At 43.3% G+C, this 27,953-nt stretch overlaps 2 protein-coding genes across 2 annotated transcripts; one reads left to right on the forward strand and one right to left on the reverse strand.

Annotated features, from left to right (window-relative positions):
• Nucleotides 1-8,969: 8,969 nt before the first annotated feature.
• LOC124697996 (mitochondrial succinate-fumarate transporter 1) lies at nt 8,970-13,984 on the forward strand. Its single transcript, XM_047230523.1, has 2 exons — nt 8,970-9,392; nt 13,109-13,984. The coding sequence occupies exons 1-2, from the start codon at nt 8,970-8,972 to the stop codon at nt 13,640-13,642; spliced, it is 957 nt and encodes a 318-aa protein (XP_047086479.1). The 3' UTR covers nt 13,643-13,984.
• A 2,280-nt stretch (nt 13,985-16,264) lies between these two features.
• Nucleotides 16,265-27,792, reverse strand: LOC124702170 (structural maintenance of chromosomes protein 5). The gene is made up of 28 exons (XM_047234291.1): nt 27,390-27,792; nt 27,218-27,291; nt 26,992-27,141; nt 26,769-26,873; nt 26,550-26,695; nt 26,052-26,163; nt 25,809-25,964; nt 25,526-25,647; nt 25,310-25,454; nt 25,161-25,226; nt 24,482-24,607; nt 24,041-24,139; nt 23,785-23,950; nt 23,556-23,701; nt 23,407-23,470; nt 23,219-23,343; nt 23,049-23,126; nt 22,526-22,598; nt 21,025-21,128; nt 20,008-20,124; nt 18,763-18,840; nt 18,572-18,671; nt 18,442-18,496; nt 17,221-17,269; nt 17,048-17,135; nt 16,881-16,953; nt 16,681-16,784; nt 16,265-16,600 (listed from the first exon to the last, which is right to left on the reverse strand). The coding sequence occupies exons 1-28, from the start codon at nt 27,790-27,792 to the stop codon at nt 16,545-16,547; spliced, it is 3,180 nt and encodes a 1,059-aa protein (XP_047090247.1). The 3' UTR covers nt 16,265-16,544.
• Nucleotides 27,793-27,953: the final 161 nt, after the last annotated feature.

Genomic DNA, 27,953 nt, shown 5'->3' on the forward strand with positions numbered 1-27,953 from the left:
AACTGGAAGGGACAACAAATTTGAATGCAACAAAAAAAAATTCGAAAAGTTGTATTTTTATGAAGTAGCTACCGAAAATAAGGTACGAAGATGCACATAAATTACAATTCATAAGGTACACATATTCCATTAGACAATATGGGTATAAGGAAATTTAGCCGATTAAATTCAAATTTAAATTATATGTACATAAATTATAATTCATAACTTTTTCAGAAAATACTTGAAGATACACTGCAAGTGTGGTACCCCAAACAATGCCTAAACATGAGTTCTGCATACCCCTAGTGCAAATGCAAGAGACAATAAATTTCAACCAAATTTGAAACCAATCAAAAAAGGTTTAAAAAATAAAAAAATGAGAAACTTGCGCATGGATCCTGCACGTGTGATGTAGTTCTTGGGAAAAATACGAAACCAAGCATACAAACATTCCAGACAAGAATCATTTAAAAAAAATGGTACCATGAATGTATAACGTTTCAGGCTTTCAACCCATTTAAGCATGCTTCATGCAAAATTCATAGCAAACCAGCTTGTCATAACCTCATTTTGGGTAGAGAAGTGCATCTTCTCGTGGCCAATAACTTTGCCAACTAGAATTTTTGCTTCTCAAGACAAAAAAATCCAATTTTATTTCTACACAAAGAAGGCAGAAGAGTAGTTTTTTGGTGAATTGTCTACCAAGAATAAGTTGCACCCTACAACCACTTCAATTTTCACAGGTAATAGAACATGAAGGACGATGGCCAATTCTAAGGTGTGAGGATTTATCTCAATATGCAGGTATATATGGAATTATGTTTGAGCTTTAATCGACTAAATTCAAATTTGGCATGTACGCCCACAAATTACAATTCGTAAATTTTCGGCAACAATACTTTTGTAGGTATCTTGAAACTGTGGTACCTCCAAGTAATGCTGAAACACTGGTTCTGCAACCACGTAGTACAAATTGCAGAGGCCGCAATTTTAAGCTAAATTTGAAAACACCCAAAGGAGGTTCAAAAATTAAAGTAAAAAAGTCAAACTTTTGCATGGATCCAACATGTGATGTAGTTCCTAGGAATATACCAAACCAGGAGTACAAAGATTTGGAAGAAGGACCATTGACAAATTTTAGTACCACGTATGACTTTGGTTCACTTTCAACCCATTTGAGCTAGGTTCTTGCAAGTAGCTGGCAGGAATTCGTTTTAACCAATGGAAAGTAGTTGGAAGTTCGAAATATTCCTCATTTTGGTTTATATAGTACTTGTGCTGTTTTTTTTTTTAAACGTCGCAGGAGAGCTGCGGTATTCATTAAAAGAAGACTCGGGCTACAAGGAACCGGAAAGCAAAAAAAAAAAAAAAAAAAAAAAAGCAGCTCTGGAGCTAAACCCTCACTCTCGCGTTACGGTAAGCCGGCATGTGGCCAGCGCCCAGATGGATAGCTCATCGGCGACCTCAGCTACGATGACAGAAACCGGCCTATCCTTGCTATCGAAGATACGTCGGTTCCTCTCCTTCCAAAGCATCCATAGCACCAACAGCAGGACTGATCTTGTGCGCTTGCGGTCACGCACTGATACCGCGGCGAAGTGGATGGGATCCACTCGAGCGTGGTTGAGGGCATGCCCCAACTGAGCGGAGAGAGGGCGGGAAGGCAGTGAGCGTCCGCCACATCAGCCCAGACGCGCCGCGCCCACGGGCACTCCACAAGCAGATGGATGGCCGTCTCGAGGCTCCGCCGACACAAGGGGCAGAAGTAGGAGTTTGGCCACCGGCGCGCCATGAGGCGGTCAGCTGTGAGCAGCCTGTTTTGCGCGAACAGCCACCCGAAGAAGCGGCACTTGGGCGCAGCCGTCGCATCCCAAATGAGCTTGACGAAGTGAGTTGAAGTGGCGCCACAAAACTGCAGTCGGTACGCCGTCTTGGAGGAGTACACGCCATCAGCAGAGAAACGCCAGACGAAGGAGTCAGAGGTGCCCTGCACCAAGTTTACCCGGCGTACTCGGTCCCAAAGGTCCACGAATTCCGACAGGGAGTCGGCCATGACACGCCCTCGGAGGTCAAGGATCCACTTGCCGCCGTTTAGGGCCGCCGCCACCGACCGACATTTGCGGCGGGAGGCTTTTAAGAGCCTTGGCACGATGAGGAAGGGAGCTCGGCCGTCAACCCAGCTGTCCTTCCAAAAGGAGGCGACCTTCCCGTCACCAATGGAAGCATGAGTGGCGACCGCGATGTTTCTCTCTCTCTCTCTCTCTCTCTCTCTTTATCGCAGGGAAGCGATGCAAGAATTTATTCTCTTCCTACTGGCATTTACAATGAACATGAGTCTATATTTTTGGTTCGAAGTCGACTTTAGGCAGTGTTCACTAAAATAAGTATAACTTTTTTATATGGAGTCTATTTTCGATGTGCAACCACTCAAAATATCCAGAAAATATATGCCAAAAATCAAGGGAGGACGGTTGCAGTGTCTTACCCTAAGGGGAGCTTCGCCCTAGTTAGGTATAACCGACATAGGCGTGTTCGCCTATTCATCGTGCATGCACACAAGTATAATCTTCTTGACAACTTAAAGATGTCTGAAACGCTGACAGTGCACCTGCCTTTGCCTGCTCGGTGCGGTTCTTTGCCTCCAGATCCCTATCCTGGGCGCGGCTCGGCCACGTCGGCCTTTGGCCACCCCTGGCATCGGCGGTTGGCTTGGCCGCATTGACCCTACGGGTCTCCTCCAGATCTGAGCTTGGACCCCTCCCGTGTTCCTCTCGCGGTGGAGGTGGAGTTGGTTTTCCGGGCGAAAGTTCAGCGGCGGTGTCGCCTCCGGCGTCATGATCCTCCTTGTAGGCGTCGCGGTGGGATCCTTCCTCCTCCTTGTAGCAGGCTATCGGGGTGGATACAGAACGGGCGAAAGCCCTGCTCTGATCTTGGTCAGTGCCAGCAAACGGCGACGTCCTCGGGCATCAGAGTGGAAGACCAGGTATCTTCGTAGTTGGCTCTGGAATGATTGCTTGCAGGATTTCATATTTTCCAGTGATCAGCTTAGTTGGAAGAGATAGATAGGAGAAGCGAATGCCAGATGCGTGGTGTGCCAGTCAATCCAATTTCGTGAGATCGAGTTGTCTTCGTTGGAAGCGTTGTTCTGGTTCTAGGGTCCCCTTGTCTAGGTTGTGGTGCTCCTGCTTGGGCAAGCTCTAGTCTCCTGTGCTTTGCGTCTCGCGGCCAAGCTAAATCCTGCTGCTCTTTTGCAACAATGGTTGACTTCTCTTTTAGGGATGTTCGTTGCAACGGTGAGGTCTCGGTTATCGTTGTCCTTCGATGATGTGGGAGGTTCTCGTTGCCTCGCATAGTGTTGGGGATCACTCTTTTGGTGATGGTTCTCATGTTTGAGGCCAAGAGGAGGTGCAGCGGTCTTCTCGGTGGAACTCTGCCCTTCAGTTCCATCGGCGGTTCTCAGAGTCGCGACGTGTCCTCGGCAGTGGGATACCCTTCGACGGTGGTTGCGACTCTCCTAGCTCTGCAATGTGTAGAGTGATCGCTCGGCAAGCGGATTTTGTTTCTCCACGTCCTCTCGACTTCGAGATCCTTTTCGACCGATCGAACTTCACTCCTTCCTGCTTTTCTCGGTCTGTCTCGGCGTTGTCTGGTGCTAAGTTTTTAGGCTTGGTGATGTCGCTTGTGTGTTTTCCTTTGTCTTCTCCTATCTTGTAACCCCGGTGTACTCTTCATTTGAACCCATCTTATAGATGCTGAAAAACCTCATAGGCAACTTGACTTAATACATGTTAAGGCTGGCTAACACCCGCCGTAGTTACAGTAAAAAAAAAACGTTTACAGCGGCGGAAACACCAAAGGATTGAAAGTGTTAGGATTTAATTAAGTAGATTAATTAAAGGGATAATCCTCCCTCATGTAATTCTATGTGTCGGTTGGTTTGTCAACAGACACAACTCTTCCTCACACCTCTTCGAACGGACGTGACCCATATTCGCGTCCCTTCCCCTTGTATATAAGTTGTGAATCATCAATGGAAAAGATTAGTTGAATCATTTGTTGTCTCTCTCCTTTGCCTCTCAACTTTACTTCTAACACGTTATCAACACGATTTGCTGATTTTATCAGATTATACTCTCTAGTGCTACGAGACGGACTCCAAAATTTTCTTGGAGATTATCTACAAAGTGTCATACTTAACAATTTGAGGTTCATGCTAATAATTTCAAGTCAATGCCTTGAAATTATAATAAATTTTGTAAAATTCAACACAACATAACCATGATGGTTTTTGATTTACCAATTATAAATTAATAATCTCTGGTTCACCCATGTAAGTAAAAGATAGCCGAAAAAGAATTTGAGGCCTTCGCCCTCAATGGCCACAGCTACCTTACATGGGCCATGGACATAACGATCAGCCATGCATCTCGTGAAATAGCGTGTGCAATACAGGCCCCGAAGGATCCACCTCTGGCTGAAGTCACGCCGCTAACAGAAGAGAAAAGGTATGTTGTCTTCTACAACATAAGACATCATACATCCAGATCGTAAGGGTCGTGAAAGGCATGGCAGAGCACAAGTTTGACAAAACTAAGCTTTGCGACGAGTGTGGATGCTATACGCATATCACGCAGGAATGCCACACTCCATAGCATCTGGTTTTTTCTGTATCAGCAATCGCTGGGATGCAAATAACCTTAAGGGGAAAGGTTTGAAGCTCACTTCAACCTTCATCTAGACCGCACCAATGGAGCTAGTTGTTCGCCAGACGTTCCTCCAGGACGTTGCAACACCATGCCTCTCTGGCGGTCACAGGACCCTATGGGCACGGAGAACATGATGATTGAGTATGCCTCAGTCGACATGTTTGGAGACTTTGAGTAGTCCCATTATCTCCTTAGTGATTGATTTATTCATGTCCATTTATGTTTTTGCAAACAAACATATATTGTATCAGCACTCTGATATAAACAAGATTGGATGTCCTCTATATATTTGCTAAAGATTTCCATACTAGGAACTCTTGAATTCGATATATAGATTTCTGCGGGAGCCAATTCGATGGATGAGGAACAAGTATGTGAAAAGGTACCCTCTCTATTGTTTGGATTGTACTATAGGTACAACCAACCCGTAGCACATGTTGCACATAAATCAATTCCATTGGTCATGATTTGCATGAAGCTAAGTTTCATCAATCACCAGATATTATGTAGCTTATTTTGAGGTTTTCATATACCTCAAGATCAAAGCCGGATCACTTAAGTCCCTCGATCAAATGCATTTGAGGTGATATCTGTGGTCTCATCCAACCATTGTATGGATTAAAAAAACGAATTATAATCAATTCAAATGGATAATGATGTTGAATTTTCTTCATGTGCCTCCAATAATTATTGCATGGCTTTTGAAGATTGAAGTTCACCACTTTGTCACATATTTTCATACACAAAAGGTTGGTTGAATATCTGAGCAAGAGGATCAGCTTTCTTGCATGACCTTTGTTAATGAGTTGAAATTTACCAACTTCAAGTTGGAGTCATGCGGCTTTACACACCCTTGACTAACTAACTGCATATCGCAGAACTTCCCCTCTGCAATTGATACGTGGAAATCCTCCGATCATTTCCCATCTGCGTAAGTTCGGAATCGCTTCACGCGTACCGACCTCACCACCACAGCGTACATCATAGGCCCACAAATTAGGGATCTATGTGGGGTACAGATCTCCGTCGATCACTAAGTACCTTGAACTCCTCATAAGGGATCCGTTCATAGCCTTGTACGCTGATTGCAAATATTGAAGGATGGATATTTCCAGGCATTAGGGGGAGATTTCAAGTACCAAACTAGAATGCCAGGAAATCATTTGGAACTCCACGTTCCTCCTCATGTCCACGTACTCAAGAATATAGACTATACGTCTAGGATTCACAAATTTGCAACAGTTCGCAAATAACCTGCCATATTCATTTACTGAACTCAAAGGTGTTATATAATCCTTTAATCCGGCTAGAAATGCGCCCGAAAGAGTGGAGGTACCAATAAAAACCACTCAACTCCCTATCTCTGAAAAGAGGAGGAGTAGTACGGCCTCTAACCAGGATCAAGCTTCCTACAAGCAACAAGGTAAAACGAGGAGAAATCCTCTGAATCGGTAAATGCATATCAACCAAGCGTTGACTAACACCTTATGGGTAGTATACACCCAGTGGAAGGGAAACCTCCACAACCCAGCTTCAGCTTGCACACACTGGCTGGGACATCGGAACACTCTGACTCACGCGTATTGGGAAATCACGTAGAGTCGTCATGGGTGCTTGAGATTTCCTCCAACTATGTCGATTCTGGAGAATCATATGATTAAAGCCTACAAATGTTGACAATATTTCTCTTGTATGATTGCAAACATCCTTCATAATGATTCAGATCCAAAGACCATGGCCATGGCAGAGTGTAAACCACTTGCTTGGACTGAAACAATCGAAGGATGCAATCCAAGCAGAATTAGCCTCGCTCCTCTAAATGAATTCCCTATGCGGTTCAATATATTCTCTTCCAGCAACGGAATGAGATAACAAGGTGGTGAGAAAGCAAGGCTTGTAGCACAAGGTCGGATTTACGCAGAGATCCGAGACCTAATCTCCAGATGCGAGTGAAATCCTATTTCCGATACATTATATCATTGGCAGTACAAAATCATCTATCTATGCAGCTGATAGATGTAGTGACTACATATCCACGTGGATCACTTGATTTGGACATGTATGGTTCCCGATGGAATCTCAATCTGAATCAAAATGCAAATGCAATATGTATTGTGTAATTAATAAGTCACAACATGACTTATTGTTGTCGGTATATTTTGGTACAACCGATGTAGTAAGTTCCTTATACACAAGGATTACTCCTACAATGATGATTACCCATTTGTGTTTGTCATACACAAGGATTACTCTTGAAATGACGAAGCGTGTGATCATCTAAAAGACGGAATTTGAGATGAAGGATTTGGTGAAACCCAAACAAGTGCTTGACATTACAAGTCGAGCTACTTCACTCAAGTATTATGGTACACCAAGTTGCCTATATTATAAATATTGGAGAAACTTAAAAATGGACAAGTCATATCCATCTCCCATGCCGGTTGTTCGATCTCTAGACGTAGAGAAAGATTCACTCAAACCACGGGATGATGTAGAACGGATGTTGGGACTTGAAGTTCCATAACTCAGTGCCATTGGACCCACCAACACAATTGGTTGGGAATTAAGAATATCTTTCGATATCTCCAAGGCACCACACATTACTTGACATATTCTTGTAATTTCAGAGCAATCTGAACTCCAATATCATCAGGATCACTGATGTTGGCTACTTGAATGATCCCCACAATGTGTATCAACATGGTAGAATTGTCACTCCGTAGATCTCTTCGGACTCTTGTGACAACACCTACCAACATTCTGAAATACAAAGCCACGTCAACACGTGTAACTTTAAGAAATGATAAACCACATACATAAGTCATGTGGTATTGGTTCTCTTGAATCATCAACCATTATCTACACAGATAATGTCGCTTGTGTTGCATGGATGTAAACATGATAGATCAAGAGCAATATCATAAAGCATATTGCCCCTAAATATTTTATCTCCTTGAACTCCGGAAGAGTTGGGGAATAAATATCTTGCAAGTCAAATAATGCGATAATCTCGTTGGTTTGTTCACGAAGTCTCTACCAACTTCAGTATTCCATAAGTATTTTATGGAATTGGTATGTGACGGCTTCCAAATTTGCAAGAATCAGGGGGGAGTATCTTCCTGAATCAATCATGTTCAAAACATCATATTACACTCTTTTTCCCTTTATGAGTTTACTATACAGGTTCTCATCAAGGTTTTTAATGAGGTAATATCAACACAAGATGATATGTCATATTTTCTGTTTTCCCCACCGGGGTTTTTTTAGGAAAGTATATACGACATATATTGTTCTCTAAACTCTATGGGTTTTTCCCCTTTTACAAGGTTTTTCTCATATTGAGTTAACAAAGAGACAATACCAATTATATGCTGTGTCATTTTCTCCTTATTTTCCCACTGGGTTTTTGAAGGAGTTTTAACGAAGATATCCAAGCATTATATGTTGCACCATTTTCTCCTTATTTTTCCCACTGGGTTTTTAAGGAGTTTTAGCAACATATCATACACATTACTCTCCTCATATTTTTCCCACAGGGTTTTTAGAGGAGATGATTCCAAAGATGATTCTAGAGATTACCAAGCACAAGGACAAGGAATGATTAGGGGGAGTGTTAGGATTTAATTAAGTAGATTAATTAAAGGGATAATCCTCCCTCATGTAATTCTATGTGTCGGTTGGTTTGTCAACAGACACAACTCTTCCTCACACCTCTTCGAACGGACGTGACCCATATTCGCGTCCCTTCCCCTTGTATATAAGTTGTGAATCATCAATGGAAAAGATTAGTTGAATCATTTGTTGTCTCTCTCCTTTGCCTCTCAACTTTACTTCTAACAGAAAGCACATGATGCGTTCTCCTTTCTAAGGTTAGCCGCCGAAGGAACCACAAACAAGGCGAACCAGCGACGGTTCGTTAATTAGCCGCACACGACCTAAAATCAGCAGAGGTGTATGTACAGCGACACTTCGCTGATTTGGGAATCGGTGCCTACCTACCCCTCCTCGCAGCCCTCCGCCAGATTCCCAAATAGGCTACTGACGTGTGGGTCCCAGGATGCGCACCCGCACCAACACCAGGTGGTCCTTTGTGGTCCAGCTGGGTCATTTCCCTTCTCAGAAAAAAAAAACCCTGACGGCTGACGTGTCCCATGCCGTTCTTGTCTCGCCCATTCCATATAACCTGCGCCGCTCCTTTTCGGATCTCCCGCACACAAGTGAGCAAAAAAGGGCAACACGGGACGGGACCCGCTTCTCCGCCGCTCCTCCTAAATTTCCCGAATGGCCTCATCCCCTTCCCCGCCGCCGCCGCCGCCGGCCGACGAGCCACGCAGCAGGCCGCCGATCCCGCCGTACGTGAAGGCGGCGGCGGGGTCGCTGGGGGGCGTGATGGAGGCGTGCTGCCTGCAGCCCATCGACGTCGTCAAGACCCGCCTCCAGCTCGACCGCGCGGGCGCCTACCGCGGCATCGCGCACTGCGGCGCCACCGTCGCGCGCGCCGAGGGCGTGCCGGCGCTCTGGAAGGGCCTCACGCCCTTCGCCACGCACCTCACGCTCAAGTACGCGCTCCGGCTCGGCTCAAACGCCATGCTGCAGTCCGCCTTCAAGGACCCCGTCACGGGCAAGGTCTCCGCGCAGGGCAGGCTCGCGTCCGGGTTCGGCGCCGGGGTACTCGAGGCGCTCGTCATCGTCACCCCCTTCGAGGTTCGTCAGATTGCATCCCCTCTCTGCTCCTGTTTACTACTTGTTTCCTTCATACCATTTCCGTGACGAGGCCTCTTCTTCTGCGAGTTACCAGATCGTTTGTCATTCCTTAGCCTGGCTACAATCCCTACACATTTTGTTAACATAAACTTGCACAGCTCGAGGTGGCTCCTGCCGGGATCTTCGTGTAGTTTTCAGATGTAAAAGTTGCATCGTTAACTGTATACAAAAAAAAAGGTCCCACAGTCATATAATCATGTGTCAGAGTGATGCTAGAAGATGCAAATCCTAGCAATTTGACCTTTGGGATTTTTACAAGATTGTTCATGATTCCTTGAGGCGATGTGTTCGCATTTTTTTAATATAAAGTTGGACAGCTCTAGGTGATACTCGCCGGGATCTTCCTCTAGTTTATACATGTAAAAGTTGCATCGCTAACTGTATACAAAAAGAACGATAAAATAAATTCCCACGGTTATTTAATCATGTGTGCGAGCGGTGCTAGAAGATGCAACTCCTGCCAATTTGACCTTTGGGATTTAAAAAGGACAGCTCTGTAGTACTTTGCTATGTACGTTGCATTCCTCTGTTCCTGGTACTTATTTCCTTCGTACTGCATCTCTGGTCGCGTCCCCCAAAGCGATTTGGGGCGTGCCGGACAAAAAAACGTTCCCAGCCGCGTCCCCCAAAGCCGTTTTTTGTCCGGCGCGGCCCGATACGGTGTCCGGCGCCCCGAGCCCGTCCCCGCCCCACAGGGGACGCACCGGGGACGCCGGACACACCGAAAAGCGAGGCGGGGAGTGGCGGGGCCGACCCGTCAGCGGCACATTAAATTTTAACCTAACCGTCGCCTACCTCGCGACGGAAGTTATTGGCGCGCAGCGACGGTGCAGTTCCCGCAGTTCCCGCAGAGGCGCAGCGAAGCGTCTCGTCGTGCCTAGCTCTGCGTGCCGGCGTTAATGAGCGCCACCGCTCCCTCCGGCCTATAAAAAGGGCCGCCTCTCATCGTCCCTCTCACACACAAACCCTAGCGCCTCTCTCCCCAACCCTAGCCGCCACCATCTCAACAAGAGTCGACGCCATGGCTGGTAGAGGCGGAGGCCGAGCTCGCGGCCGTGGTCGTGGCCGCGGCCGCGGCAGAGCTACATGCTCGTCGTCGCCTGCGACGCCGTCGTCGTCCTCATCGTCGGACATGCAGGACGAGGAGGGGCCGGTGCTCTTCGAGTTCATCGTCGTCCTCAAGGGCGACCCGCACGGCATCCAGAGGCTGCCGGACTCCTTCGCCGACTACGTCGCCGGCGACGAGCGCCCGCGCTCGCTGCATCTGAGGGAGGATGACTGCGGATGCTACCGGTGGATCGTCGACGTGATCTACGACGCGCGCGGCAAGATGTACCTCCACATCGGCTGGGAGAAGTTCGCGCGCTACCACCGCCTCGAAGTCGGCTTCGTCCTCCTGTTCTCCGAGATGTTCGACGAGACGCGCTACCGCCGGAACTACCACGGCGACAACGCCGACGAGGACGACGACTAATGAAGAGTGTTGTTTCTTCGCAGCGAATTCGTGCACGGAGGTTTCTGGTTGTTCTTCCTCGGAAGAACCAACAGGATACCGTCACCAGCTGGATTTTTCAGTTTGGGTGACTGGGTGTGCCCTCGAGTGTTCTTTCTTGGCAGCGAACACACGAAACCTTCGATGCACGGCCTAGTTAGGTTTAGTTTTTTTGCAATATTTTATATTTGTGTCAACCATGGTTCAAACTATGTATTAGTTTGTGGAAAACTATGTTCCAAATTATGTCTTCGTGTTCCCAATTATGTATTAGTTTCTGGAATATTACTTCTCTTTATTGAAATAAAAATGCAAAAAAACAAAAAAAAAGAGTATTTCAATGTTTGGGGCGGCGTTGGGGGACGCGGCTGGGGAGCGACGTCCCCCAAACGCCGCACGAACAAAACACGTCTCCCAAACGCTCTATCCGGCGCCGTTTGGGACGCTTTAGAGGACGCGACTGGAGATGCTCTAATCCCTACGAGTTAACCACTTACCAGATCGTTCATCATTCCTCGGCTTGACTGCCACATGTTCACATTTTTCTAATATAATTTGCACAGCTCTAGGTGATTCTTGCCGGGATCTTCGTTTAGTTAACAGATGTGAAGTTGCGTCGTTACTGTATTAGAAAAAGAACGAAAAACGAAAGGCCCAGCAGTTATTTAATCATGTATGTTAGTGATGCTAGATAGAAGTGCTGGCAATTTGGCTTTTAGGATTCAAACAAAGCCCTGCAAGTTTGCTTTCTGCGAATTACTAGATCGTTCGTCATTACTTGGCCTGGTTACAATCCCTTCACTTTTTTTAACATAACTTGCATGGCTCGAGGTTGCTCCTGCCGGTATCTTCCTGTAGTTTACAGATGTAAAGTTCCATCGTTACTGCATTAAAAAATCACGACAGGTCTAATCATGCATGTGAGTGATGCTAGATAGAAGTGCTGGCAATCTGGCTTTTGGGATTCAAACAAAGTCCTGCCACTTTGCCTTTTGGGATTTAAAAAGGGCAGCATGAACTTTGCAGTCAAATTGTAGTTTGCTGGTACCATTTCAAGCAAGTGATCAATCATTTGGCTGCCCTGCATGCCCATTAGAATAACTGTCAAATGCATTTGACTGAAAAATTATAACCAATCACCTGCTCCTTTTTTTTAATATCTGTTGGCATTTGCCTACCTTACTACTAGAAATCTGTCAATTGCGTCTACCTAGAATGCTGGGAAGTCTGCTTGATACCTAGCCTCAGCTGTTAGATGGAAAATGCCAACATCTTGCAGTAGTGTATTTCTTAGGTCTTGGTAGCAATCATATTATCAGTAAAGACTAGAGAAACAGGGTGATAAAGTACTAGGATCAAAATTCATACAGTATATGAATATGGGACAGAGTGTATAGTTTGCAGTTTTTTTTGGGTATTGTAAACAGGGAAGTCTGCTTTATCCCTAGCCTCAGCTGTTAGATGGAAAATGCCAACATCGTGCAGTGGTGTATTTCTCAGGATCGTGCAGTGGTGTATTTCTCAGGATCGTGCAGTGGTGTATTTGGTAACATCGTATTATCAAAGACTAGAGAACCAGAATGATGAAGTACTAGCGTCAAAATTCATACTGACTAATAATGGGGCAGAGTGTAAACAAGGAAGTGGAGCTTGGTCATGTAATACTGTTTAACATCAGTAGTGCACTGTGAATATTGGTTTGGAGGTTCCTCTGCTGTTTACTTGCAGCTTGTTTGCCCAGCCATACTGCTTGGAAGGATTGAGGAAATACCATTAATTACTGCAGTAGAAGCTGCTTGAAGTTACAAAACTATAGGTAGACGCCAAGACTGAAATGGAATGTTGGACCAAAATACACCATGATTTAGTTAATAGTACATCATTGACTCCAAGTGTGGTGTTCTGTAATTGAGTCGTCAGTGCACGCGGAACACCGTGTCACATCAAGACAACCAAAGCATTGCTCGTTATCACAAATTCCATGCAGGAAAGGAGAAATTATATAAATTTTGACTTCTGTTGATGTACCTTGTCATATTTATAGGGGAAGCTGAAATGCACATTCTGCCACTATAACTATGTTCTTTTCTCAAACATAACGATGTTTTATTTCAAGCTTGTTTTTGTAGGGAATTGTTGTAATGTTCTTTTATGGTGGATGTAGGTGGTAAAGATCAGATTACAGCAGCAAAAAGGACTAAGCACAGACCTGCTGAAATACAAAGGTCCCATACACTGTGCAAAGACAATTGTTCGTGAGGAAGGCATTTTCGGTTTGTGGTCTGGAGCATCACCAACTGTCATGCGTAATGGCACAAACCAAGCTGCGATGTTCACAGCCAAGAACATGTTCGACATTGTTCTCTGGAAGAAGCATGAAGGAGACGGGAAGGTTCTCCTGCCATGGCAGTCTATGGTCTCTGGGTTCCTTGCGGGAACGGCAGGGCCGGTCTGCACTGGACCTTTCGATGTCGTGAAGACTAGGCTGATGGCGCAAGGGAGAACCGGTGACATCAAGTACAAGGGCATGTTCCATGCGATACGGACAATACACTCCGAGGAGGGCCTCCGAGCCCTCTGGAGAGGCTTGCTTCCCAGGCTCATGAGGATTCCACCTGGTCAGGCTATAATGTGGACAGTTGCTGATCAGGTGATGGGCTTCTATGAGCGAACGTATGTGCAGTCAGTGAGCGTGTAACCCTCGTACTCTGAAGCTGCACCGAAGTTCTTTGGTTGATCTTCACTATTTTTGGGTTGCTGGGCGACACTCCGAAATCGTCGACTTAACAGTTAAGTACCTGGATATTCATTGGTTCTTTGCTAAGAGTTGGGTGTTGGTGGGAGCAACGAACTCTTGTACTCTTGTAGCAAGTTACGGTTAAATCCCTTCCAGATTTCATAATAAGATATTATCGTGACTGCTGAAATAGCATAGATCTGTTTGCTATCCTCATCTGTGGAAATCTATTGAGCTAGAAGAAGTGATAGAACCCATGATGATGAGCAAACTTGGGCCCTCATATGCATTGTTTGAGACTGATGGCTATCACTGTACAGTATGTATAATTGGTACTCCCTCCGGTCCATAACGAGTGTTGAAGATTTTGTACTAACCTAGTACAAAATTTGTACCAAGTCACCTACACTTATTTTGGATCGGAGGAGTACTTACCTTTTGGGAGCTGTAACGCAGACCTCTGGCTTCAGCTGTCAATCCTAGGCAGCTGGTAGTAGTACTGTTGATTCAGCATGAAATTTCGTTTCTGGCGATCTCACTCGCGACACGGGGTCGCTGATTGACGGCCAAATCCGAGATAGGAAGATGCTGTCGGTGACACAACGATCACACGGCTTTAGCATAGCGCTGTGTAGCTCTTGCGCACTACCTGGGGTCAGCTCGTCCTCCGAGCTACTGGCTCCAGGACAGGAGGCATCCAATTCGGTGACGCTGTGAAAAGCTCAAGGGATCTTGGTTCTTCTTCAGCTGTTGAAATGAAAGTATCAGTCATTCCACCGTCCTCTCCACAACAACTCAAGTGAAAATCTAAACCTTCAAGTTATAGCACTAGTCGGAATCAAACCCTCAACTCCCAGTCCCTGGAATAAGCACCCTGAACGCGTTGATCCATTGAAGTCGTGTTTCCAGACTAGGATTGCTGCATGGGTGTGTTCTCGGGATATATGGCATGCAAACAACATTTCAATAGATGTATAAATGACAATGTTACACACAATTTACAGAAAAGAAGAAAAAAATAGATAATAGCGCTCAATTTGATCCTTCAAGCACAGTTGTCGCATAGGTCCCGTGAGGCAAGCTCCTCTTCTGCGCGGCGGAAGGACACCACTTCAGAGGCGAGCCTAGCGTTGTGGTGTACCACGCAGTGTGACTCAGGCACGAGGAGGAGGCCGTCGCGCATGTCATGGAGCCTTCGGTGGACAACAAGATCGGGACAGTTAGCCAGATGCAAACGATGGGGATGTGGGGTGTTGAGGTCAGAGAGGTAGGGGATGTTTACGGACCGGACGCAATAGGCGGCCACGCGGGGCTAGGAGGACTATGTTGACCTCAATATATACTCCCTCCGTCCTTAATAAGTGGATATCTAGCTCTAAACTTTGTTCACAAAAGAGTGTACTCCTATCTTTTTAATACACTTTAATTGTTTCTCTCTTATCGCATGGAAATCAAGCCTAATAATATTGACACATGTTCTCTTTATTTTCTACATACACTTAGCTCTCCACTTCACAATTTATCTTGAAATACTCACATGTAGATTTATTTGTGGACGGAGGGAGTAGGAGATACAATGGCCAAAGTTGGGCGTCATCCGAGCTAGCTATTGGTGTCATCCGAGCTAGCTATTGGTGGATGGTGCTGGCGGGAGACATGATCCGCGAGGAGAGGGCTGTCAATGCATGCGACCCGGTGCTTCGTGCTCTCGAGCTCGGCATTGCTAGCTTTAATTGGGAAATTCTTCTTATATACTCCCTCTCATAGTGTATTAGGCGTGCGTGTACCATTAGGTTGTAAATTTAATCAAATTAGCATTAATTATATATTATAAAAATCATATCATTAGAAAATTTAAATATTCTATTTTCTAATGATATAATTTTTGCATTATATAATTTAAATTATATAGGTCAAATTGACGACCTAGAGATAAGGAAAAGACTAGTAAACTAAGACGGAGGGAGTAGTTAAAATAATTTATCTTCTGAATCATTAATACAATTAGCCATCCACCTTCATTCATAGTACGGTTGGTGAATTAAAAACAAAAAAATCATATTTTTATAGATGTGTGTTTTAAGCATTGGAATGTTATGGACTACTAGAAAGTAACATATTCAGTGTTAACAGCTACTAACTCTGTATGTGTTTAATCGACACGTGCGTCAGTACGTACTGATCTACTACATGTGCACTCTCTCACAACTAAATCAGACCGGAGGGAGTGGAAGATTATATCTTTTCACAAAAAGTAGTAGCATGCAGCTCTAAGTTGTAACGGAATGACATACAGAAATCGAGTTGTTGTCATCACATGCTAGAGAGACGAAACCTTTCATTTTAAGGATGAAAAGAATGTCACTGATGTCATCGCATGCTAGATCAGTTAGCCGCCGTATGGAAGCCCCCCACGCGGCACCATAGTGCAGTTCCATGTATGAATGCCAGTCAGACAAGCGAGAAACCATGTATGAATGCCAGTCAGAAAAGCAAGAAAAAATGGCACGCACCACTTGGCTTGGCTCCTAGCCTCCTACCCAATCCCATGCAATCTAATGCTAGCCCATTTTATAACAAGACTGAAGTTAAACTTAGCCTGTACAAGTTGTTCATTTAATATGGCCAAAAGGATAGTTATTATGTCCTAATTTACATCATCGTCGCCCCTTAGCTTAGCTATTCAATCAGGACTAGACCAGCTGCTGATAAATAGACTGGGTTACTACCAACTTAACAAAGGTCTCTGATTTGCTTCTGCTGTGGATAATGAAGCCAAAGCAACCACTCCTACTCGAACCTAGATATATTTACATTAATGGATTCTTAGATTAACCACCCAAAAGCAGTGTGGTCAGGTCAGTCAGTTCCCAGCCTCCACGCTCATCACCTTTCTCCAGCAATCTCCCGCACTCCAAGCTGCGGTCATAGTATATCAGCTTCTAAACTGATATGAACAAGTCAATTATCCATCGACTAAAAAAAGTGAGACATGTTACCTAGGGCTGGCTTCTCAATCCACGGACCATTCATGATGTTCAATATGCTGCACGCCTCGCTGTATACCAGATCAGGCAGTAACTTAGGCGTCAGCAGGAAGCACCTACAGCCACATTCACAAACAGATGGCAGGGGTTAGCGAGCGAGGGCAAACCAGAAGATCCAAGTGAAATAAATTGTTGCAGGCTGAGAAACTAACTGTGGTGTGTTCAGTTGGCTCGCGGCTCTGACAAGCTGCTGGAACATTTTCCTCTCATTTACAGGATCCATTCCTGCAGTTTTCAGGGGAAGCTACTGCATCAGATCTGTGTGATATATTGACTAATACTGTTCAAAAGAACACAAGATGCACAGGAATCGCCTTGCCTTGATTTATCTCATCAACCACCCGAAATGGGCAGTTGGTAAGATCTTGAAGCGATACAAGATACAGGATGGTAGAAACTGACCGCTCCTATAAATGACAGAAAATAATAGTAATTATAAACATGCATAAAAAGAAAAGCAAACACAATACATCTGAAAACTTGTATGCATACCCCTCCAGACTGGTGATGAGCACTTAGCACCTGCAACTGACCAGTTTGCCTGCGGAAAATAATACTCACAAATTATTTCACAAGAAAGAAAATTATGCCTCAGAATAAGGTACAACAGAACATTGTACAAGCCCTTGAACTACATGAAAGTAAAAAAATACAGATAGACAACAAGGGAATGAGTAATAAACAGAAAATTTTACAAAACCATGCAGGGAAATTCTTCTCTGAAAGAACACTAGATATATGAGTATTGCTTATATGCTGGACAAAGTGGAAGTTAACAGTAACAGATCACTAGCTCACGATGGAAGTGCGCATCTCAATATAAGGACCATGATCGACTTGGCTAAAGCTTCTGAGAATAGGAACTAGAGAGATGAAAGCAAGCATGAAAAAAAAATAGACTGTTAAAAGAATAAGCTATCTTTCAGCCATGAGCATATGAATTACCTAAGATCAAACAATATGTAAGATGAAAATTTTCTTCATTGTACACGTACAGATTACTTTTTTGTGCTTCACTGGATTGTATCTATTCTACTGCCTACATCAATGGCCCAATGGGACACAAAATGGGTGCGCTGGTGCCATGGGATAGCAGGCACAAACTTAAGCTCCCATGAATGAATTACTGAGACCTCTAGTGTTAGGAAACACATTGTACTGAAAGAGAACTCTGAAAACTACTAACAATGGACATTGCTAGAACTCTGGCACAGGAAAAATCCAGAAAAAAAAACAGAGCAAATGGAAGCTGTTCTGATGGTTGTTCCTGACTGATGAACACGGTTATATAAAAAATGAATAGTGAGATGGAAATGCAAGAAAGTAGAATTGGTCAAAACAAATGAACATCAGGGGATTGTGCGTAAACCATTTTACTGTCTGATACTTTGTCAATTACACCATTTTACTTAATGGATAAAATTGAAGATCACTTATCAGGGGATTGTGCTTAAACACATTCTAGAGTAGAATCAAAGTCAAGCTATGACTCCTCACAATAAAAAGTGCAACCAATCATCATTTGGTAGGATTTAGCTTGGAAACCCCGTCCCACTTCCAGGTTTATGTTAGCTAGGGATGCACTAACCAGTACGGTTGCCATCAGGCATCAGGAAACAGTACTACTTTTAGCAAAGTGCAGTGGTGCCAGTTATTACTTGCCCAATTTCAAGAAATGATAAAACAGGGCACCCAATTGGAAAAGAAGCTCACCTGAACTTTACTTTTATAAGAATGCCATATTGACTAAAATCGAGACCATGCTCATCTGCCAGGAAATTTCAGAACATCAATTGGTATATTATACAAAAGTGTACAAATAAAACAGATCCAGCATACATACCAAGTGAAACTTCTCCAGCTACAGCCATTTCTTGGAAGTTGCGACTAAAGGTGTCATTTATTTTTAAAACAAGCGACCGGAGAGTTGGCAGCCATTTACCCTAGAAAAACAGCAAAGCCAAGTCAGGAGTGACAAAATTGCATAAGGTTGAAAAATGATGGTAAATAGGTCATCAGATGAAATGTCCAAACCTTTGTAGTTTCTATTTCAGAGCAGCATCTCTCACATTCTACTTTATCATCTTCAAGTTTTGTTGATATTGATTCTATCTACACAAGTGAAATAAGCAATGTCTTTGTCAGCAAGAATCCATATAGAAGTAGCAGACTGATGTGAGTAGCTCAAAGTATAATTTGGCTCATGAAGAGATATTCTTTGCCGTGAATCTATCAGCTCCAACTTGGTCTTCTGAAACGGTTCCAGGTTCCAGTCTCCCTTTATCTAATGTACTTTGTTAGCATCAGAATAGCAGCTGACAAATATGTAGATTCTGTAGGGAGTTCTTTTTTTTTTGCCTGCACTCGAATAGTGACACATTCTGCGTACAACCAAAAGTGTTTGCTTAAGGGGACATCACTCAAGCCTAAGCAACCTCCACAGGTTCTAATGCCCCTGTCACAAGGTTCAAAAAAGCGCTAAGCAAGCAATGAGGCTCTGCTCAGATGAACTGCATACAGACGCACAATCATGAGCATGATCTTTTGTAATTTCTGCAAGCTTAAGCAGTAGTAGCACCAGCAAACACACATAACAGCACGTACTGCAAGTTTGCGACACGCGCACGAACTGTGTGGAGGAAGGGAACACCTGATGCGCGGCAGCCAGCGGTGAGTAGCGGAGTAGGTCGATCTAGACAGAAAGAAGACAAGGGGAACAAGCTGCTGGAGGAAGGGGTCGCTGTCTTGGCGGCCTGGAGGAAGAGGTGGAGGGCGGCACAGGAGGAGCTTCACGTGCCCACGCGCAGGAGAGTTTCAATGGAGCCGACTCTCTGTTATGTCTCAGGTCGAGACTAGAAGTGGCTGATTGGGGATTCCTAACCCTAACCGCGTAATGGGCCGCTCAGGCCCAAATCGAAGCGTTTGGCCACCGATGTGCTCAGTTATACGCTTAAGCATACACTTCCCAGCACTTTCTTGAGCGTTGCCCTGTCATAACCCCACCATTGATTCCCTCAGTTATGTTTCGGAGCAAGGTTCAAGAAACATGTGTTGATACTTCCATTGGAAGGCTAGTGAAATGTTGTGGAGAGGCAACTTTGCGAACGATTATTCGAAATGATGAAAACTAAATACCCCTGCTAAACGTTTTGCGCAGACTGACCAGTCATTCTAGTTTTCCAAAAACCTGCTGAGAACTTAATATTCCAGACGAGACATATAGATACTGAGCAACCAACTATGAGATGCAAGCAAAGCTAACTGGTGAAGTTGTTGTACCTCGCGCTGCCTGTTTTGATACTCCTGCAACACATTTTGGTTAAGAAACAGCATAGAATTTGCTTCAGCTTCAGTATCCTGTATTGCACCTTCCAGTTCTTCTACTGTACTAGGCATCTGCGATAAGAAAGGCGACGAAACCATCAAAAAACGGGTATTAATTTCATATGTATATGCGGCCAAGACAACAAGTTAATTATTTGGTCTAAGAAAACGGCATCACCTAGGGCATTGCATATTCAAAGAATAAACAGAAAAACGAGATGGGCTAGAAAAGAAATGAAGAAAGCAGCAATAACTAATGCAGAAGTTTGAACAAAAATACAGTAGAGAATATTATATATTTATATGGCCATGATAACTCTTGACAAGTACACAAAAATGAAGATTGGTAGAGTGGAAGCATCCTAAGGAACTATCAAATGAATTGTCTTTCATTAAAAGAAAAGATTAGCACTCCCAGTGATCAGAGTTAGAACTAAGAGGCTGCTGGGCCATTAGAGTATTGTGATTGAAACTTGGATATAAATAAAAATAAGATTTCAAGAGAGCTCTGAACATTTTATCAGGAAGCACAAAAAAGAAAAGTCAAATAACTGACAAATATGCAATCCAGTGATTGCAGTCTTGGAGCATGTTCACACTTGGACTTGGTGTACAAATATACACTCCAGTGACAGTGTCTTGGAGCATGTTCACACTTGGTGTTTCCATTGTACTTTCTAACCTTGTTATGACACCCTTTAATATTTTGATGCTTCTAATATGAGGTAGGGAGATTTCTACCTTTTGCGTCAACAAAATTATACCTTCTAGCACACTAGTAACCATAGTTGTGTTAGAAAATGGAGCTAGAAGAAAAAATAGATATTCTAATTTTGTTCTTTTATGTAGCCAGATGTTCCATTTGTAAAATTTATCCATCTGAACAAGTTTAAATTTGTTGAACTTTTACTACTACAAAATATTCAAATCCTATATAAATTCTAAGTTTGTTAAAATTAATTCACGATATACCTTCTCAAACTCTTTTGCAAGGTCTTCGGTGATCACAGATATTGACTCGGCATGCTGTTTTGCCTTAAGCAGTACCTGTCGATGCTCTTGAGTGATTCTTTTACCTGATGAGAAAATACAAAAAAAAAATGAATAAGATGCCATATGCTAAACTATTCGTCAATCAATGTCGACGAATATCAATTATTCAACTGAGATCTATTTGAAAAAGAAAATTTAGTCAAGCAAACCTCAGACGCAGCTGACCATTTGTAAAATTGTAATACAAGTATCGAAATAAAATATTGACTGCTTCAAGGCCAACATATACTCAAAATGTCACACACAATATATAAAAGAGAGATTCTATACAAGATGAAAGACTGCTGCTACTTATTTATTAATACTATCATTAGATAGATCTGTTCAAACTATCAAGAATCCCCACGGCATCTAATATTTCTATTTTTAACAGCTATTCAACAAATGCAAGCACGTATAACTTAAGTGGAGCTCCGAGTGAGATATTCCAGCATTATTTCGTAGCTCATATACTGCTGGATTTCAAGGACTAGCTTGCAAATTACAATATTTTGGTTTGGGAGAACAAGTTATCCAGTATCTTTCTGTTAGTACCCGACTTTCCGAGATTATAGCTGTGGTGAACTTTGATCTCAGGCCAACACTTCAGGCAGCAACCCGGCATGGTAATAGATAATGCAAAGTACTACCTCTGTCCATACATAGACGTCTTAGATTTGTATAAATCTGGATGTATGTAGACATTATTTAGTGTCTAGATACATCCATATTTAGACAAATCTAAGACATCTATTTATGGACAGAGGGAGTAGTAAAGTTGACGAAGGAACTGCCTATGCTTCGACTAATCTTTACTAAAGGCCTGGCTTATATAGGCGTCTTATTTAACAAGGGAACCCAGCGAACTTGGAGAGAAAAGCACAAATATTCTCAAAGAAATTTGTATCTTTAACTAATTGACCAGATACAGATAGATAATGAAGTCTTCATATTTAACTTTGGTGTTCTAGGTCAAGCTTCCTGCCAGCGGGCTGGACCCACGACGTTGTCATGTGAGGCCACACAAAACAATCTTCAACATTCCCCGCCAATTCTCCCTTTTTGTAGAAAGTATGATTGCAGCACATGATCATACAAACTATATATAGTGATGACAGTAGAATCAATATATGGATCATCAACCAGTGCAGCAACAACATATTAGTGTGCAGTGCCTCATAAAAATCGAAAAGTAAATAAAAATACTTTGCTGGCATTCTGTGCCACTGCCTTACAATTTTTTTTGGATATATAGCATAGATCGCATGGTGTGTGTGACATATAATCTGTCCCCGAAAATTGTACATCCAAAGCATATCATGGCAAAATCTCGATGCAAAAGGGGGTACATAATAAAGAATGGCTTAATCGCCTACCAACAAATAATATTTTCAATACATACTTGTTAAAAACATCAATGCAATTGGTAGCACCAACTCACAGTTTTCATATCCTTTGGCAGCCTGTACAGCATCCTTTTCAAATTTCTTCACATCCTTTTCCATCTCCCATATCTATGAGATGCAAATGATGGTAAAAAAACACACAAAAGGTTGGATATCAAAAACTATAATTTTCTAGTGATAATACCAAGCCAGATAATTAATGCAGTGAAATGTTTCAAGACATGGAACTACACTAAAAATAAGCACTTATAGTTGAATGAGCTCACCACTTTGGTGTGTCAGTTTTTTTTCTGGTTTGTGCATTGTTCATAAACATGTGCATTTGTGAAAATTGCACCAAACTACTTGCATGAAATCATTATCTTACAGAAACATTCTACAATAGTGATGATTAATTGGGTGTAATTGCAAAGTTTCTAACAGTGCAACTGATGGGTATTGACCTACTAGTACTAGGTAGTAGGTACTATGCCATATGATGGGAAAGACAAGGATTTTTTGGCGCATCCATTCTAAGAACCTCATTTGCAGATGTGACTGCTTTCTCAAGGAGCATACCTTTGTATCAAGCTCAATAAAAGCCATGTTCTTTTCTGCAGAACTCCATTTGAGAGCAACAGCTTCAACAAGTAAACTCTAAGAGAATGAAAATCAATATGCAGTAAGAACATGTAGCCATGATGATGATCAAGATGAACGAAATATTGGTGGTTAGCTTAAGTACTAGCCTTGAGTTTTATCACAGCTCGAAATCGTTGATCGTTTAACTTAGCTAGCTGATCAGTAAGCTTTCTTGTGCTGGATTCCACATCCTCCTCTTGAGATATGTCCTCCAGAGTTCTTCTTTTAATATCTAGAGAGAAGAGCAACATATTATGCAAGCTATATGTAAAAGAGCAGAGAAAAAGTGACATACCTACACGCCTTTGTATTTCTTCTCTCCTCTTCTTATGGAACCTCACCTTGTCAGTAATAGTCTCCTGGAAATATGACGGTCAAAATATAAGCATTATCAGAAACAGGTGAGCTTTACTTGAATATAATTAGCATTAAAATATATGAAACCTTTTCCTTGCGGAATTCTGCCTCTTCATCTTCTAATTTTCTCTGGTCTTTCTGGAGCTCTCTTAAGGCTTCCTCCATGCCTTCAACTTTTTTCTTAAGTGCATCGTTTTCAGATCGAAGCCTTTCAATGTCACTAATATTCAAGTCTACAAGAATAAACTGATAAGCATTCTGCATAGGTGAACCATATGATCCACTAACTTATCAAGGAGGAGATTGTAACACATACCACACATGAATAGACGAGACGGATAGACTGAATCAACATTTGCTGACACATGACCGCCATATCTTGATCTGGACCATCGATAATGGTTACGTGGAGTCCAAAGGTCAGAAATACCTAACTTTACCACCTCATCTGCCCTTTCATCTGCTCGATCTGTACCTATATACTTCATGGGCATGAAAAAGAAGAGAATTCCGAAGTCATAAACAGTGCAAGTTGGTACAGATTCATGAACTGGATATAAGCAGTGCTATACCGATTGATCCACAGAAGCCTGGGTAATCAAAACATTTTTTACAGCAGGAGGAGCTTCAAATTCTTGATCAAGTCGTGATTTGATCCCAAGTTGCTCCATCTGTCAAAAGGAAAAGTAACAGAGTCAAAATTTATTCCGTTGGTTTTATTTTTGCTGAGCGCGTTTTGATTGGCACAAAGATGAAGAAAGATCAGAGTTGATGAAGTCAAAGAAGATAACTATAGTGTGTAGCTAAGATGAGACATGATGATTTGTGTGGGTGAAGTGAACTGCTCGTGCATAAACAATTCAAAAAGAGGTCTGAACAACCATGAAAAGAGAACTAGCATTAAATTTGCATCCCCGCATTATAATAAGGGACAAGATTTCAAACAAAACAGCGCTCATGAAACAGACATTGATGTCCTAAAATGCGAATTTAACTGGTATATATGTGCTAACCTCCCGGGTAATGTTCAGTGGCTCACACCTGTAGTTATTGTTCACACAGTTCAGAACAGGAATACCATAATGCTTCAGTTGCCTAACCAAGAGATCACGGTCGGAAGCATCCTGGGTAATGAATGACTGGCACACATGGCGAAATGGCAGTTAATTTGTTTGCGGATATAATGTCGTCTTATAGAAATCAACAGATATAATAAACAAAATTTACAAAGAGAAATAGATATAGTAAGCATCGTAACTTAATCTAGAAAACAGTGGAGCTGCCTATTAGACACTAATCATCTTCAATAACTGGACGATCAGTCTACTCTGCACATTAATCATGCACAGGACATGGGCACAATTTGCAATGGCACACCCGCAGAGACCTGCAACTACTGGTAGACCTGTACCGGTTCGATCAGAGGCTCCTTGCTTTATGCTACCTCCATTTCATAATATCACCCAGCATGCCTACCTGGGAGGCAAAAAAAATTAAGCAATGTTTGATGGACCAGGACCATTGTTGAGCAGGCATGATCCAATTCCATCAAATATTACTTCAGTTTTATGCCTCCTAGGGTATGCTAGCCAAACATATTATAAAATGGAGGAGAAAATTCAGTGGAAATGATAAAACTAAGGAAACCAGTAAGTAATGTACCCACATGAAAAATTATCATAATATTAGTACCTTCCATACGTAATTGGGAACGTGGTTTTCCAAGTAAGCAGCGTGAGTCTTATTCTGAACATTAACCTGAGATCAGTCGAAGAAAGTATAATGATAAGCCACTTGGATGCCAAGAAAACAGAAGTTGGTGGGCATGCAACGAAACAAACCTCAAGGAGAACAGGCCCATAAACTTCTGCCCTGAACATATTTTTGTTATCTTGCACCCAGTAGTATGCTTCACTGATTTTGTCAGCACCAGTTCTTTCCAATGCTTGGAGTAGCTTATTGTTCTTACTTTCCATTTGCTTCAACCTGTAGGAGATGTGTCTTAGGTACCCATGGCACGAATAGTGTATATAGATGGTAGTTGACAAGCTGGATACCTATCAGAACACTTCCTCAGACTGTCTTTCTCCTGAGCTAACTGACGCTCCTTATCATTCCGTCTGAGCTTCAGCTCGTGTATGCCACAAGTTGTTTGTGCAATTTTATCCGTCAGTTGTGCCTGTGCAACAAGATAAATTTAGACGCAGATTTACACATCATTACTCATCAATATTGTGTTAATATAAGCACATAAACTGGCTAAGATGGTTACAGATGCAAACAGAAAACTGCACAAAATACAAAGCAAAAAAGTCATGGAAACAAAGTGACTAAACTAACCATTTCAGCTCTAGGTGGTTCGTATGGTTGTAAATCCTGAAGTTCCTTTTCAGCAGCAGCAAGAGCATCCCTAGCATTCGAGATCCTTTGTTGCCGAGATCTTTCTTGCCTTTTCAGATCTTCTATGTCATCAAACGTGGTTTTCAATCGTGCACTCTGATACCACAACAGGTTTGAAGGATCAGCAAAAGAAAATACTGCAGTAAGGAGCTGGTTTGAGCAGCAAAAATGAAGAGTTCATACCAGCTGCCCTTCCTCGTCTGTAACTTCCCGACGCTTGTTTGTGTTTTGATTTATTTGGTTGGTTATCTTCTTGGTAGTTGAAGCATGAGTCATTTTGTCTTTCTTGAGCTCTCTACATTAATAGAGAAGAGCAAGAAGATGTGCATTCATTAGAAATCAAACCTTCGCTATTCTCAGCCAGCCAAACAAAGTTATATTGTGTAGGAGAAACTTTTATTGAACCAGCAACAATGGCAAAAAAAAATAGCATTTTGCTATATATCACTGGGGCAAATCAGAAATTGACTTCCAGTTAAGAATGAATACCATTCAAAAGGTGTTGAAATAATATTATTAGTCCAAAAGTGACAGATCAATGTAAATATGGGTATCAAAAGAAGCACACCAGGACAAACACCAAACCATGCAATACTAGGGACTTCCAGAAACAAGTAGAGAGTGATTTGCGAGTGAAGAAAATTAATAACTGAGCTAGATCCTTCTGACAGTGATACTTACTCGATGGGGGCTTTTGCATCTTGCCAGATTTTGGCTGCTGCTTCCATGGTCATCTTGAAGGTTTTCTCCTCCTCCTGCACCTTCATGAATTCCAGCTTCTTCATGTCGTACTTGAGCCATGGCAGCTTCTTCTTCATTAGCTCAGCCTATGGCATCAATCAACCAACACATAATTGCAACAATATGGTGATAAAATTATAGCCAAACAATAAAACGGACCTTTTTCAGAAGCGTATCTCTCTGCCGGACACGTTCGACATCTTTTTCTTGCTCAGCGTTGAGAGCTTTTAAGTTGTTCAAGGTCTGCTCCTTTTGCTTTACAGTCTGAAATTCGATATAAACTCAGGTAGCTTAGAGCGTCGTAAGAGATGATATGTAGTGAAGCGAGGAAAGTATCGGCTGCTTAAACAAAGATAAAACAGAAATGAAGTTTGACGTTTACCACTTCGAGAACCCTGAGCTCCTTGCTCCTTTCTATGAGCAGGCGATGCTGCACAGGTAAATTAGGATCGCCGACGGCCTTCTCGGTCTCTTCTAGCAGCTGGATGGGAGTCAGCTTTGCAAACTCGCACACCCGATCTTGCGGCAGGAACTAGCAACAGAAACATCAATCATCGTTAGGTACAGTCGCTTCTTTCCGTGGAGAAAAGAGAAGCTGAGATGCAGACCTGAGTTAAGTTGTTAATTTGGATGTTGAACTTCTTGATGACATCTATGATGTCCTTTTTGGGGACGCTGGCACCTGCACGAAACAAATCCCCGTTTCGCTCAGCAACAAATACACACATTGCCGAATTAAAATACATGATAGTGGGGGGGAACAGAGCAGAAGAGGGTTACCGTCGAGGAGCCACTCGGACTTGTTGTTGGTGTCAATTTTGCGGGTGATGCAGATGTCCTGGCCAGGCGCGTCGCCGCGGAGGGAGAGCTTGACGTGTCCGGAGTCCTCCCCGCGCTTGACGAAGGCCCTGACGCTGGAGGCCCTGCCGAGGATGGCGGGGTCGGCGGCGAGGGCGAGCGCGATGGCGCAGACGAGCGAGCTCTTGCCGGATCCGTTGGGCCCGACGACGAGGTTGAGGCGCGGGCCGGGGCGGCAGACGAGGCGGTCGTAGGTCATGAAGTTGCCGAGCTCGATCTCGACGATGTTGCCCGGCACGTAGTCGTCCTCGCCCCGCTGGGCGTGGGCGGAGGAGGAGGAGGAGCCCTCGAGCTTGGGCCGCTTGGCGGCGCGGGGGGGCGCCATGGGCGGCGCGTCGCGGCGGCGGTGGAATGGCGGGGTTAGGGCTTTTGGGTGGGGAATTTGGAGGGAAGGGAAACTGGATTAATCGGAAAAACTGCGTCCATACTCAGCACTGACGACGACGCGCATCGATCGTCGCGCCCAGCGTCAGCGAGCCTGGGCTG

The sequence above is a fragment of the Lolium rigidum genome, chromosome 3 (assembly GCF_022539505.1).
Source record: "Lolium rigidum isolate FL_2022 chromosome 3, APGP_CSIRO_Lrig_0.1, whole genome shotgun sequence".
Classification (NCBI taxonomy): Eukaryota; Viridiplantae; Streptophyta; class Magnoliopsida; order Poales; family Poaceae; genus Lolium; species Lolium rigidum.

Coding starts and splice junctions, on each gene's coding strand:
- LOC124702170 (XM_047234291.1), bottom strand. CDS start 27,792: ATGGCGCCCCCCCGCGCCGCCAAGCGGCCCAAGCTCGAGGGCTCCTCC. Junction 26,874..26,991: donor AGCTCAGGGTTCTCGAAGTG/GTAAACGTCAAA, acceptor ATCGAATTTCAG/ACTGTAAAGCAAAAGGAGCA. Junction 24,608..25,160: donor TTCCCAATTACGTATGGAAG/GTACTAATATTA, acceptor CATGTGTGCCAG/TCATTCATTACCCAGGATGC.
- LOC124697996 (XM_047230523.1), top strand. CDS start 8,970: ATGGCCTCATCCCCTTCCCCGCCGCCGCCGCCGCCGGCCGACGAGCCA. Junction 9,393..13,108: donor TCATCGTCACCCCCTTCGAG/GTTCGTCAGATT, acceptor TGGTGGATGTAG/GTGGTAAAGATCAGATTACA.